The sequence below is a fragment of the Leptodactylus fuscus genome, chromosome 1 (assembly GCF_031893055.1).
Source record: "Leptodactylus fuscus isolate aLepFus1 chromosome 1, aLepFus1.hap2, whole genome shotgun sequence".
Taxonomy (NCBI): domain Eukaryota; kingdom Metazoa; phylum Chordata; class Amphibia; order Anura; family Leptodactylidae; genus Leptodactylus; species Leptodactylus fuscus.
The window spans coordinates 26,708,149-26,722,849 of NC_134265.1; the positions used below are offsets into that span (position 1 = coordinate 26,708,149).

Here is a 14,701-nt window from a genome sequence, read left to right on the forward strand (position 1 = left end):
TGGGGGCAGAGATGGAGGGGACATGAATCTGGGGGCAGAGATGGAGGGACATGAATCTGGGGGCAGAGATGTGGGGACATGAATCTGGGGGCAGAGATGGGGGGACATGAATCTGGGGGCAGAGATGGAGGGGACATGAATCTGGGGGCAGAGATGGAGGGACATGAATCTGGGGGCAGAGATGTGGGGACATGAATCTGGGGGCAGAGATGGAGGGACATGAATCTGGGGGCAGAGATGGAGGGGACATGAATCTGGGGGCAGAGATGGAGGGACATGAATCTGGGGGCAGAGATGTGGGGACATGAATCTGGGGGCAGAGATGGAGGGACATGAATCTGGGGGCAGAGATGGAGGGACATGAATCTGGGGGCAGAGATGTGGGGACATGAATCTGGGGGCAGAGATGGAGGGACATGAATCTGGGGGCAGAGATGGAGGGACATGAATCTGGGGGCAGAGATGGAGGGACATGAATCTGGGGGCAGAGATGGAGGACATGAATCTGGGGGCAGATGAAGGGGGTATATGAAACGGGGGAGAGATAGAGGGGAGACATATAATTAATACGGATGACTGTACTGTGTGGGGGCACATGAAAAATGAATGAGAATGGGTGGAGTCAACATAAAAGTGGACGGAGCTAAATTTGCCACTTGGGGTGAGAGCCCTTGAGGACACCAGAACACGTAGCCTCTGTTCTCCAGCAGGGGGCAGGTTGTAAGTTTGAGATGGACTTGCCATGTACACATGTATTTAGTGTCCCTCCCGCTGTCTTTGTGCACTGGGTGTAATGTAGGCACAGTAGAGAAGCTCACGGCTCCAGCACAGCTGCTCTCTCCGCCTGCCATGTGACATTGCCGGCCTCCTCATTGCTTACACAGCGTTACCAGGGACCTGAGGACGATCTTATCTCTCGGGGTAGGACAAGTGACGTAGCGCAGCGCTCAGGAAGTGATGGGGGAGGGGAGCCCGTGTGTCTGAGCTGTGTCTCTCCTCTTCTCCCCATTATCAGGTCGGTTAATTGTATTTTGCTGATTGGGGCAGAGACAGGGAGCTGTTACCTCTGTCTGCAAACACAGACCTAAGAGAGAGTTCATTGCGAGCTGAGCCTTGTCCTGCAGCAGGTAAGTTTGTCTCTCCTCTCCCCTGTGTAATCATCTATAGGGTTTTCTATATACATCTACCTCTCTATATACATCTACCTCTCTCTATATACATCTACCTCTCTCTATATACATCTACCTCTCTATATACATCTACCTCTCTCTATATATACATCTACCTCTCTCTCTATACATCTACCTCTCTCTATATATACACCTACCTCTCTCTATATACATCTACCTCTCTCTCTATACATCTACCTCTCTCTATATACACCTACCCCTCTCTCTATATACACCTACCTCTCTATATATACCTCTACCTCTCTCTCTGTATACATCTCTCTCTATATACATCTCCCTTGTCCTCTCTCTCTCTCTATATATGTGTACAAATGTTATAATGTACTTTATGTGACAGCTGTATGAACTGACCATGTGTATTTGATCTAGCAGAGCTGACTTTGTCACCACCTAAAACACACAGCATCAGCAAAGGATTCTCATCACCTATCAAATCCAGCTCTGCTACATCAGCTTCATATTGTGCATATACTGATACTCTGCTCATTTACTTATTACTGACTGCAAACCTGAGACCTAGCAGAGCTGGCTTAGAGATTCTCATCACCTATCTCATCCAGCTCTGCTACATCAGCTTCATATTGTGCATTTTGCTTGGAATGTAATACAATAGTTATTTGAATCTGATTTTGGTTTTGACACTTTTATTATTATCCTTCTTTTGTATTATACTCACAGCAGATTCAGCCTGGGTTCACACTTGCGTACTCTCTGTTGTTCGAATGGGACCCAATCAACAGAGTGCACGCCTCTGAAATAGTGGACATCCCTGGACCCCATAGACTATAATGGGGTCTGCCAGGTGTCTATCAGGTTTTCCAGGGATTTTACACTCAGAGAGGAAAGTTTTCCTTGCAGGAATTTTCTTTTCACTGATTTTTGCCGGAATCTGCAATGAACACCAATGCAGATGTGAACGTAGCCTGAGGCTGCATGCATACAACTGTAGTTTCTGTCCGTGAATTTCCTTTTATTAAGAGGATAACACAATCAACCATTCGTTTCTATGGTCCCATACACACACAGTGGTTAGAACTGTTGCATTGAAGTGCTGGAGCCATATCTTTGAATCCAAAAAAAAAAAAAAAAGATAACCGCATGTTTGTGTGAGTTTAATCTGATTTCCTACCTCACTCCGAAGACACAACAAGACGAAATTTAGAGTGCGAGCCCTATGTAGGAAAGTGACTGACAATATCTGTAAGGCCTGGTTCACATCCGTTTTCGTTTCTGTTCAGGGAGTCCGCTTGGGTACCCCTGAATGGAATACCGAACGCATTAAAAAGTGGTGAGCAATGAAACCACATGACTCGTGCTGAAAACACATGGACCCCGTTATAGTCAAGGGGGTCGTCCATATGCTTTTATAAGCTCAATGCGTTCGGTATTTCCGCGAGCTGACCCCCCGAACGGAATACTGAGCTCAGATGTGAACCAGGCCTGATTCACTGCAAAATATGTTGGTGCTATATAAGATAAATAATATCTCAGGTCAGTGTGGGTGAACATAATGCCAGACTTAAAAGGGTTGTCCCATCACAAGGATCCTATCTATACTGCTAGTTTATGTGGATTTAAGACTTTTCCTAAATACATTGCTTTATCAAAACTGCTTTGTTTGGCTGCTATCTTAATTTATTCACTTCATTGTTGACACTGCGTTTCTATGGCCTGGGCTTATCTGCTCATTTCCCAAGTGACTAGCTGCCTGCTCTAAGGGAACCCTTGCTGACAAGCAATGGAGCTCCTCAGATAGGGGAGGTGAGAGCTTTTCCACTTATCAGCCGGTTTAATTGGATTTGGCTGATAAGGGCTGAGATAAGGAATCCTATTTTATTACCTCTGTATGTAATGCAAGCTGACTCAAATCCAGCTCTGCTACATCAGTTTCCACATCAGCTTTATACTGTGGTAATGCATTTACAACCAATTCCTCATTACTGACTACAAACACAGCAGATAGCAGAGCAAGTGAAACCCCGCCCACCAATGTGCTGAGAAATCCAGGAAGTGAAGAGAGCACAAAGCCCTGCAGGCTGCAGAACAAGAGTTATGGGAATACCTCTTTAAGGGCCCGTTCACACGGGCACGGAGGGGGGCAGATTATGGCGCGTAATCCACGTCATCCATCCCCTCACAATGGTGGTCTATGGGGACCGCTAGCGTTCTTTGTTCTGTGAGTGGCATGTTACCACTAGCAGAAAAAAGACACGAGCTGCCCTTTCTTCAGGCGGATTCCGCGGCTCGTCGGGCTGCGGCGTCTTCCTGGCGGCAGCAACCTCCGGAGTCGGCCCATTCATTTGAGCCGACTCTGGAGGGGGAAGCTGTGACCACGACAGTCATGGCAGGCGGGTTTTGACCTGAGAGTGACACGGCTCCCGCATCACGCTCAGTGCCAAAATCCGCAGCATCGCCCCCGTGTGAACTAGCCCTTTAACTCATGATAGGTCCTATTTGGCTGTTTTGCAAACTCACGGAGGACGTGTGGCACATGGAAAACATTTGTGCATATAGCTACACAATACCATCTTTGATTGTATTACTTTGCTGGTGTTGGACTTGCAAAGCGCTTTTGGAGTATAATGCAAACAAAAAAAAAGTAAACTCTTGTAATGATGTGCCGTGTCTGTCTGGTTTACAGATTTGGAATTTTTCTACAAAAGACGCCTTTTTTCAGAAACTCGTTGATTTACTGTGGATTGGTAAGTGTCCTATGTTCTAACTATTATAATATGTTTATAAAATACATTATGTGATTGGTCTAAACTCTATAAATTTTGGTAGGATTTTTCATATCCTGAAATTTCTGTCCATGAAACCAGGATTTGACCACATTGCAAACCCAACAAGCAACGGTAACTATATTAATCATTTATTATCATCGGAAATTGTTATTGTCAGTCTGATATTGAGAAAGTGAGTCACAAACTCGGATCATGTCTGCTATAATAATAAATAATAATAAATGTTATTTATATAGCGCCAACATATTCCGCAGCGCTGTACAATTTGTAGGCTTCAAATACAGACAGATACATAACAAGGAACGTCATTTCACACAATGGAACTGAGGGCCCTGCTCGCAAGAGCTTACAATCTATGAGGTAGAGGGGGTAACACAAGAGGTAGCAGGGGCGGCATTGCTTATACAGTATTCAGACAATTCTGTAATAGAGGTGACTGTCATTACACAAACTTAAAGCTGTATGAGCCGTCACTAGTCGTGTCCTTTAACATGTGGATGGAGCTTGGACCTATAAAGTTAGCCTGAAAAGACATCATATCATGTGGGGACATATGGGAGCGGGGACAGAGGAGGGTTAGATTTTGGGGATTCTAATTATAGTATGGAAGGGTTTACATTAGGAATTGTGATAGGCCTGTCTGATAAGATGCGTCTTTAGTTTGCATTTGAAACTGTAGAAATTGGGAGTTAATCTTATTGTCCGGGGTAGAGCATTCCAGAGAAGTGGTGCAGCTCGGGAGAAGTCTTGTATACGAGCGTGGGAGGGTCTGATAATAGAGGATGTAAGTGTTAGGTCATTGAGTGAACGGAGAACACGGGTTGGGCGGTAGACAGAGATGATGGAGGAAATGTATGGAGGTGCGGCATTATATAGAGCCTTGAGGAGGGTGAAAACTTTATATTTTATTCTATAATGAATAGGCAGCCAATGTAGTGACTGGCACAGACCGGAGGCATCGCTGTAGCGTCTAGCCTGATAGATGAGCCTGGCCGCTGCATTCAGAATAGATTGTAGAGGGGAGAGTTTAGTGAGGGGAAGACCGATTAGTAAGGAGTTACAGTAGTCAAGGCGAGAATGAATCAGAGAGACAATAAGTGTCTTTAGTGTATCTCTGCTAAGGAAAGGGCGTATTCTAGAGATGTTTTTGAGGTGGAGGTGACATGAACGTGCGAGTGATTCAATATTAGGGGTGAAGGAAAGGTCTGTGTCAAACATGACCCCGAGGCAGCGGGCCTGCTGCCTAGGAGTTATAGTAAGGCCTGAGACTACAATGGATATATCAGGGACAAATCTGTTAGATGGTGGAAACAGTAGTAGTTCAGTCTTAGAAAGATTTAGTTTCAGATAGAGCGAGGACATGATATTAGAGACAGCAGAGAGACAGTCACTGGTGTTCTGTATGAGTGCAGGGGTGATGTCACAGGAAGATTTGTATAATTGGGTGTCATCAGCATAAAGCTGGTACCTGAAGCCAAATCTGGCGATGGTTTGTCCAATGGAGGCTGTGTAGAGAGAAAAGAGCAGGGGGCCTAGGACCGAGCCCTGAGGAACCCCAACAGCAAGGGAAAGAGGGGAGGAAACAGAGCCCGCAAATGATACGCTGAAAGTGCGGTCTGAGAGATAAGAGGAGAACCAGGAGAGCGCAGTGTAATTGAGGCCGACTGAGCGGAGCATAGTGAGGAGGAGTTGATGGTCAACAGTGTCAAAAGCTGCAGAGAGGTCCAGAAGAATAAGAAGAGAGAAGTCACCATTGGATTTAGCCATTAGGAGATCATTGGAGACTTTTGTGAGGGCCATTTCAGTAGAGTGCAGAGCGCAGAAACCAGATTGTAAGAGGTCAAACAGAGAGATAGTGAATTAAACGAGAATAGACCAGGCGTTCCAAGAGTTTAGAGATGAAGGGGAGGTTAGAGACGGGTCGATAGTTAGCAGCACAGGATGGGTCCAGGGAGGGTTTTTTCAATAGCGGAGTTATAACAGCATGCTTGAAGGAGGATGGGAAGATTCCAGAAGAGAGAGAGAGAGAGGTTAAATATTTTAGTAAGGTAAGTAGTGACAGCAGGCGACAGAGCTTAGAGAAGGTGTGAGGGGAAGGGGTTACTACTGCAGGTTGTAGGACGAGATGAAGAAAGTAGCTGGGAGACTTCCTCTTCTGTAACAGATTCAAAAGATGAGAATGGACAGTCTGCTATAAACAATGCCAATGCAGGCTCATAACTCTGAAAACAAATGTATACTGTGTGGCAAACTCTAGAGAGTATTTTATTACGTGTTTGGCATTGTGCATCAAATTTTGCCAATATTGAAGCCCAAAATTCCCGATGGCAGCCATGTTTGCGAAGCCAACATCCCAGTCTTGCACATACATGGTGGCTCTTGTACATATGTACACCTCAGAAGCTGTTGGGTGGGCACGCAGAACAGGTTCCTGGGCCCTATATATCCTTCAGTCCAACAGTGAATACAGCACTCACATAATGCCAGCATTAGAGAAATGCAAATAACCTAATTTTTCATCATTTATGTAGGACAAATACCTAGGCATAGCATGTGGCCCATGTGCAAAATTGAAATATGAATCAATGCACTTATTGTCAAATTTGTTGCCAGAACCTCATTTCTAATTTTTTCTTTTTCTGCTTAGGCCTTTGAACTGTACAAAAATGCCGTCCTGTATCATCAAAGGATGTGCAAACACTTGGAACCGTACGGATCCCAACATTATAATGCATGCCTTTCCGAAACAATTGGATCGTATAAGGCAATGGCTTCAGCAAGCACCTGATCATTTTCCAAATCTCAAGGAATGGGTTCAAAAAGTATTTGAAAACAAAAAAACCAACACGTATCGCTTGTGCTCAAAGCACTTCAATTATGATTGCTATGAATATCTATACGGCAGAAAAAATTTACGGTCTGATGCCTTGCCGACTATATTTCCAAGTGTTTCAAAACCTGAAGAAGATTACATCACAGTGACTATTGGTGAAGAAAACGAAACTTCATCTAATTTTAGTGAGAATACTCTTGATGTCACTGGTGAAACAGTTGCACGCAAACGTAAGCGTGTTAGCAAGCCTTGTACATCTGAATTTACTCCGAATGCCATTCATTCCAGTAACATTAGTTTATCAGCGGAGAGGACACAAGTTGGAAATACATTTATGGTTCGGGTGCCAGTTGTACCAATGATATTACTACCTGAACAACAGCCATGCTCACCACATAAGACGGTAAAAATGGTGGACAAAGCGACCAACACTGATTTCTACTGGAACAAGGAGAAGAGTATATTTGTGTTGGATACATATTTTGTCCCAAAGAAAAATGTTGGTTCTCAAACTCTTAAGCCCAAAAGGAAGCAGAGAGGCGTCTCATGCAAAATATTGACCGATTCTACCAAGATTGGCTTCTTCAACCCTGAAGAAAACAAAGCGAAAAGCACCACTGCTGAGTGTCATCAGGTGGGTGGTGAGGCATTGCCAAATTCAGAAGAACTTCTCAATGTTTCACAGATTAAGCAGGAGGTGGAGGATGTAATGGATACGTCTGATCTTGAAGGAGTACAAGACCACACTATGGATAATAGTTTTATACCTGTGGGCCTCGAAGTATGTGACATAAAGACGGAAGAGGACCCAGAAGAATGTGACATAAAGACGGAAGAGGACCCAGAAGAATGCCACATGCCCGTAACACCAATTCAATTTCCTTGTGAAAAAACGCTTTGGACTGAAAATATTTCACTAAGTCATGATATAAAGAAGGAAGAGGACCCAGAAGAATGTGACTTGCCTGTAACACCAATTCAATTTCCTAAAACTCCACTTTTGGATACGCCAATTGCCACAGAAACATGTCGTGCTACAGACTCACATTCTGATGAAACATCCAACCCACAAAGCGGCGTGCATTCAACAAACTACATTCAAATGCCAAACCCGTCTCCTTTGATTCAACAGCCTTCGCCATCTCGTCCAAAACTCAACTTATCTCATGAAAAAACACTTAGTCCTGAAAATAGTTCACCAAGTCCTGATGACACAGAGGAGGAAGAGGACCCAGAGGATGAAAGTTTCCTACCTGTAGATGTTGAGGTTGAGGAAGAAGATGACCATGATGAAGATATAGAACCCCTCCCGGATGATCTTGTAGAAGGTTCAGACGATGACGATTTTGAAAAAATTAACCCTGACACCACGGATCCAGTGAATGAACCAAAATTTATAGTTTTTCGGAGCTGCTTAGAAGAGATCATTTCTCTAGTACCATGTCAGTATAGGACAACGTGCGCAGCAAAACTGACTGAGCTTCGTATCCGACCACTTGGGTCGGCCATCAATGTCGATGTCAAATGTGTCAAGGGACATGTTCAAGAACTGTGGACTAGTCAGCCTAGATTAAAGCGGATTCCTATTGGAAATCTTATGCTGTCGAGTGCTATAGAATTAAGCGACATTCACTTTAAGAAACTAAAAGCTTTGTTTGACTTCCTCAATATATTCATGATTTCAAAATCGACTTATTACCGTCAACCTAAATATGGTTTTGCCGAGATTCAGGATCAATGGGATTTGGAACGAGGACAAATATCATCTTTGGGTCAACGTCCTGAATGCTTGGCGGGGGATGGGCAATCGGACAGCCTTTGATTCTCCGCCAAGTAATGCATTTCTAACCAATCAAAAAAGACTCCTCCATAAATAGACCATAAACCCCACAATGAAGCAAATAGCAAACCCAAAAAAGACTGTGTGTGGAAGACACTGTATAAAAATGTAGATAGATTTTATTGATGTATATATGAAATATATGTTTAATAGTCAATAAATGCTGGTTTCTTTTAGCATTGTGGGGAGGGACTGGCTGTGCTCATGCATCTCACATGACGTCTCTGGCTCTTTATATATATTTTTGATAGGTTTATATACATGTCCCCCTTATACCCTTTTTTTTGTTACCTGTATCCGCTTTTTGCATACCTTTATATTTGGTGTTTATTTGCTTTATGGGACATATCTCCTCTTATGTATTTACATGATTTTTATGCCAGTGTCAATTTTCTAATTGCCGCCCTATCCCCATGGCTGTCTTGGTATTTATGATATAGACTTTTCTTGTCTCCCCCTGTACTTGTTACAGGCTTGGACTGGCCCACCGGTGAATCTTCAGGGGGCTCTGAGCCTGACTCTTGGGATAAGTTCAGATGCAGTTTTTTGGTCAGGATTTTGAGGCCGTATTCGCCTCAAAATCCTAACCAAAAAGACGGCTCCCATTGAAATCAATGGGAGCAAATAAGGAGCTTTTTCTGGGTGACCGCTCCCGGAAAAAGAAGCGAGATGCTCATTCTTCAGGCCGTTTCACCTCGCGATTCGGCCTTAAGACACTCTCTCCTCCGAACTAGGCCCATTCATTGGGCCTAATCCAGAGCTGAGCGCGTGGCTGAATGCTGGTGCAATGCACCGGCTTTGTCACAGCTACCTGACTTTTGGATCAGAACCTTCAATATTAACTAAGGTATCAGCTACCACCTTGTCCACTTCCTCTCTACTTCAAAAAGACTTCACATACAGTGTTGCCAGAACTTACCTGAGAAAGCCAAAAACGTTTTGGAAGAATGTTCTCTGGTCAGATGAGACAAAAGTAGGAAAAGGCATCAACATAGAGTTTACAGGAAAAAAAAGGCCTTCAAAGAAAAGAACCCGGTCCCTACAGTCAGACATGGCGGAGGGTCCCTGATGTTTTGGGGTTGCTTTGCTGCCTCTGGCACTAGACTGCTTGACCGTGTGCATGGCATTATGAAGTATTATGTAGGGCCCAGTGTGAGAAAGCTGGGTCTCCCTCAGAGGTCAGGGGTCTTCCAGCAGGACAATGACCCAAAACACATTTCAGGTCGGCACTAGAAAATGGTGGTGAGAGAAAGCCCTGGAGACTTGTAAAGTGGCAGCAATAAGTCCAGCCCTGAATCCCATAGAACACCTGTGGGGGGGGGGGGGGAGAGATCTCTTGATGGCAGTTTGGAGAAGGCCCCCTTCACATCTCAGGGGGGACCTGGAGCAGTTTGCCAAAGAAGAATGGTCTAAAATTCCCGCAGAGCCTTGTAAGAAACTCATTGCTGGTTACCGGAAGCGGTTGTGCGCAGTTATTGTGTCTAAAGGTTGTGCTACCAAGTATTGGGCTGAGGGCGCCAATACTTTTGTCCGGCTCATTTTTGGAGTTTTGTGTAAAATGATCAATGATTTGACTTTTTTTTCATTATAAATGAAGATATTAATACTAAAGAATTTGTGGTTGCAATCATTTTCTGGAAGAAAACAAGTATTATCTCACAGAAGTGCAGGGGTGCCAATACTTTTGGCCAACACTGTAGCAGGTCTGTCAGAGCCTCCTGCTAATTTTGATATTGCAGCCATTAGAGCACTTCTCTGTTACCCAGGACAGCCCAAATTCTGTAGAGACTTACACCAATATGGCCATGTTAGGGAAGATTGACTGGAAGGATTTTGGCGGATTTTGGCACTGAGAGTGACGCGGGTAGTCAAAAGCCGCCTGCCATGATCGTCGTGGTCGTGGCTTCTCCCTCCGGAGTCGGCTCAAATAAATGGGCTGACTCCGGAGGTTGCTGCGGCCAGGCGGACGCCGCAACCCAACGAGCCGCGGAATCCGCCTGAAGAAAGGGCAGCTCGCTAGTGGTCTCCATAGACCACCATTGTATGGAGCCGGATTTTGAGATGAAATCCGCCTCCTTGCACCCGTGTGAACTAGCCCGAAAAGTCTGCAGAAATTGTTAAAAAAAAAAAAAAGGCAGAGGCTTTCAAGGTTTGAGGGGTTTCTGGACACACAGCCTGTGACTGTATGGTCTATGCTCACTATACTAACTCCATAGGGCTGTTTAAATCCAGTCACAGTAAAGAGGCCTGAGGACAATGTCAGTCACAATCCCTCCTATGCGACTGTTGTGGGCCGTTCAGAACCTGTAGAACAATTTTGTTGTGTTATTGCTTGTTCTGTTCATTGCTACAACTACATTACTACATATGATGGCCTGTTCCCAGACAGTGTTATGTTATTAATAAAGCATTGTTTAAAAAAAAAAAAAAAAACAACTAATACAGGAAGTGACAGGCTGCACCTGCAGAGAGCTGAGAGAACAAGCTATAGGCAGACATGCTGATAGATAATATGTAGAGATGAGCGAGTAGTATTCCATCGAGTAGGTATTCGAAATATTCGTACTCGATCACAGTAAATATTCGATTCAGAACCAGCGTTGATTGGCCGAATGCTATACAGTGATTGGATACGCGCACACAGTTACACACGCCACAGGATTAGATACGCGCATCTACACACAATTCCACATGCCACAGGATTAGATACGCGAGTCTTCACACAGTTCCACATGCTGCAGGATTAGATACACGCGTCTTTACACAATACCACACAATGGAGGATTAGATACGCACCACTGCACACAATGCCACACGGCGGAGGGTTAGATACACACTACTGCACACAATACCACACGGGGAGAGTTAGATACATGCATCTACACACAGTACCCCACGCCAGAGGATTAGATACGCATGTCAGCACACAGTACCACACACCGGAGGATTAGACACACACGTCTGCATACAGTACCACACGCTGGAGGATTAGATACACAAGTCAGCACACAGTACCACATGCCAGAGGATTAGATACATCTGCGCACAGTTCCAAACACCGGAGGATTAGATACATGCGTCTATACACAGTTACATATGCCGCAGCATTAGATACGCACGTATGTGCATAGTTCCACATACTGGAGGATTAGATACACACGTCTTTACGCAATACCGGAGGATTAGATACACGCGTCTGCACACAGTACCACAAGCTGGAGGATTTGATACACAAGTCAGCACACAGCACCACATGCTGGAGGATTAAATACGCATATCTGCACACAGTACCACAAGCGGGAAAATTATATACGCGCGTATGCACACAGTACCAAGCGCCAGAGGATTAGATACACATGTCTTCACACAAATCCATACGCCAGAGGATTAGATATGCGCCACTGCACACAATACCACACAAGGGAGAGTTAGATATAATAATGTACAACACCATGGAATTAATATAATAATATACATCACCATGGAATTAATATAAGAATGTACAACACCATGGAATTAATATAAGAATGTACAACACCATGGAATTAATATAATAATGTACAGCACCATGGAATTAATATAATAATGTACAACACCATGGAATTAATATGAGAATGTACAGCACCATGGAATTATATAATAATGTACAGCATCATGGAATTAATATAATAATGTACATCACCATGGAATTAATATAAGAATGTACATCAGCATGGAATTAATATAATAATGTACAGCACCATGGAATTAATATAAGAATGTACATCACCATGGAATTAATATAAGAATGTACAACACCATGGAATTAATATAATAATGTACATCACCATGGAATTAATATAAGAATGTACATCAGCATGGAATTAATATAAGAATGTACAACACCATGGAAATAATATAATAATGTACATCACCATGGAATTAATATAATAATGTACAGCACCATGGAATTAATATAATAATGTACAGCACCATGGAATTAATATGAGAATGTACATCAGCATGGAATTAATATAATAATGTAAAGCACCATGGAATTATATAATAATGTACAGCATCATGAAATTAATGGTGCTATGTAAGTAAACATTAATAATATGTTGTTTTCTGTTCCTCATGACCATTGCAGCCATGCAACGGCCACAGTGATGCTTTGATGACAATGGGACACCGTGAGACTCTCCTCAATGTGTGTATTAAAAAAAATTCCATAAATTAGATCATATTAATGGTTTTTAATTATTTTTTAATAACTTCTTCACCACTTGGTGCCAGGTCTTCATCATCTACAAAGTCAATATTATATATAGTCATATCTACCAACATGTGAATCTCAGATTGTGGGGATTTTTTTTCGTCCCACCCCTGTTCTGTATATCAACAACCCTGAAAATGCTTCTTTGTATAAACTTTGCAGGTCTGCACCTCAATATCTTTTCTCTTTATTGACCCGTTCCTGATGCAGAATACAACACTATAGTGAGGCAATGGGATATATTTCTATTGTACATACATTATAATAACATTACATTGATATTGAAAACAGATGATACCTGAGTTTCCAAAACAGACGATTATTGGCTTTCAGGCCTGTCGTTTCTGGTACAGTCAGTCCAATGTTCTGTTGGAGTTTCATTCAGGTATCAGCGAACATCCAGATGGAAATGTGAATGTGCACCATCCTGTTGATAGACATCCGCCATAGCAATGAAAATCACATGGACCATTTGTAGTGTATAGATCAGCAGTTCTCAACCTGTGGGTCGCAACCCCGGCGGGGGTCGAACGACCAAAACACAGGGGTCGCCTGAAGCATACCTTCCAACCATCCCAGTCGGTGGGAGGTATGTCCCGGGTTCAACTCATCGGCGCCCGGAGGACGCCAATGAGTTGAACACACAGGTGATAAAAGCAGGAGCTGTCACAGCCAGCTCCTGCTTTAACGCTGCGCTCCGGCTTCTGCATGTGTAGCCGCGATGTGATGACGTCACATCGCGCCTACAACTATATGCGTGAGCGAGACTGCGGAGAGAACGGCGGGGGAGCGTTGGAAGGTGAATATAAGTGTTTTTTGTTTTTGTTTTAAACATTAAGGTGGAATATAATGAAGGGGGGACGGCATAACACTGGGGGCAGAGATGGAGGGACATGAAACTCTGGGCAGAAATAGGGGAACATGAAACTGGGGGAAGAGATGGGGGACTTGAAACTGTGGGCAGATGAAGGGGGGGTACAGCGTGATACTGGGGACAGAGATGGAGGGACATGAAGCTGGGGGCAGAGATGGGGGGACATGAAACTGGGGGCAGAGATGGAGGGGGGACATGAAACTGGGGGCAAATGAAGGGGTTATATGAAACTGGAGGAGAGATGGCGAGGGGACATATAAGATAAGATAATCCTTTAATAGTCCCACAATGGGGAAATTTCAGTGATACAGTTTCATAGATGGTACAGTAGTATATAACAAGAGAGAAACACATACAAGCTCATGGCAGATAGAGAAATCCTAGGAATAATAGCAACTAAAAAGAAAGAAACACAGACACACTACAGGATCATTTAGTTCTCTGTGTGAAGTGATGTCAATAATAATACAGCCGAATGTGGTTGGAGGACATGAGGAGAGGTCACAGCATGTAGATATAACAAGCAGAAAATGTTTTTTTTTGCAGAGGTGGGGGACATAGGCAGCTATCATGATAACATGTGGCAGTTCCTTTGGTAGGTGGTGAGATCTCCTGCTCACAGCTGATAGTTCGGTATCTTGTATCAGCACTAAAGTCCATTAACCACAAAAAAAATGCCCCAAATATCCTTCATCACAAGCCCTCCTCCTCCTTTCTTCTTACCACTGTGTTCTACTGCCCAGAGAGGTCTGAAGCCATCCAGGTAGACAGGGTGCTGCTCTCTTGCCAAGCTTCCATAAACACATGGGGTAGGTGGGTGATGGTAGGTTCCCAGGTTGTAACAGAGTCCCACGTGTCCACAGTAATAGAAAGAAATACCAGTCAGCTGTAGCATCTTCACACATCAGCAATAGACGCCAAAAATCATCTCCTTGAAAGAAGAAGTCCGCATTTCCATGTAGGTT

At 43.8% G+C, this 14,701-nt stretch overlaps 1 protein-coding gene across 2 annotated transcripts; it reads left to right on the plus strand.

The window, feature by feature from the left end:
* Positions 1 to 972: 972 nt before the first annotated feature.
* LOC142197877 (uncharacterized) lies at positions 973 to 9,087 on the plus strand. 2 transcript variants are annotated; one of them, XM_075268540.1, is made up of 4 exons: positions 973 to 1,127; positions 3,832 to 3,892; positions 3,975 to 4,045; positions 6,582 to 9,087. In XM_075268540.1, the coding sequence occupies exon 4, from the start codon at positions 6,601 to 6,603 to the stop codon at positions 8,587 to 8,589; it is 1,989 nt and encodes a 662-aa protein (XP_075124641.1). In that variant the 5' UTR covers positions 973 to 1,127; positions 3,832 to 3,892; positions 3,975 to 4,045; positions 6,582 to 6,600; the 3' UTR covers positions 8,590 to 9,087. The 2 variants fall into 2 exon arrangements, with proteins under 2 accessions (XP_075124641.1, XP_075124650.1); XM_075268549.1 differs by lacking the exon at positions 3,975 to 4,045.
* The last annotated feature ends 5,614 nt before the right edge of the window (positions 9,088 to 14,701 follow it).

Bases quoted from the DNA above. Each gene is read 5' to 3' on its own strand.
- LOC142197877 (XM_075268540.1), top strand. From the start codon at position 6,601: ATGCCGTCCTGTATCATCAAAGGATGTGCAAACACTTGGAACCGTACG.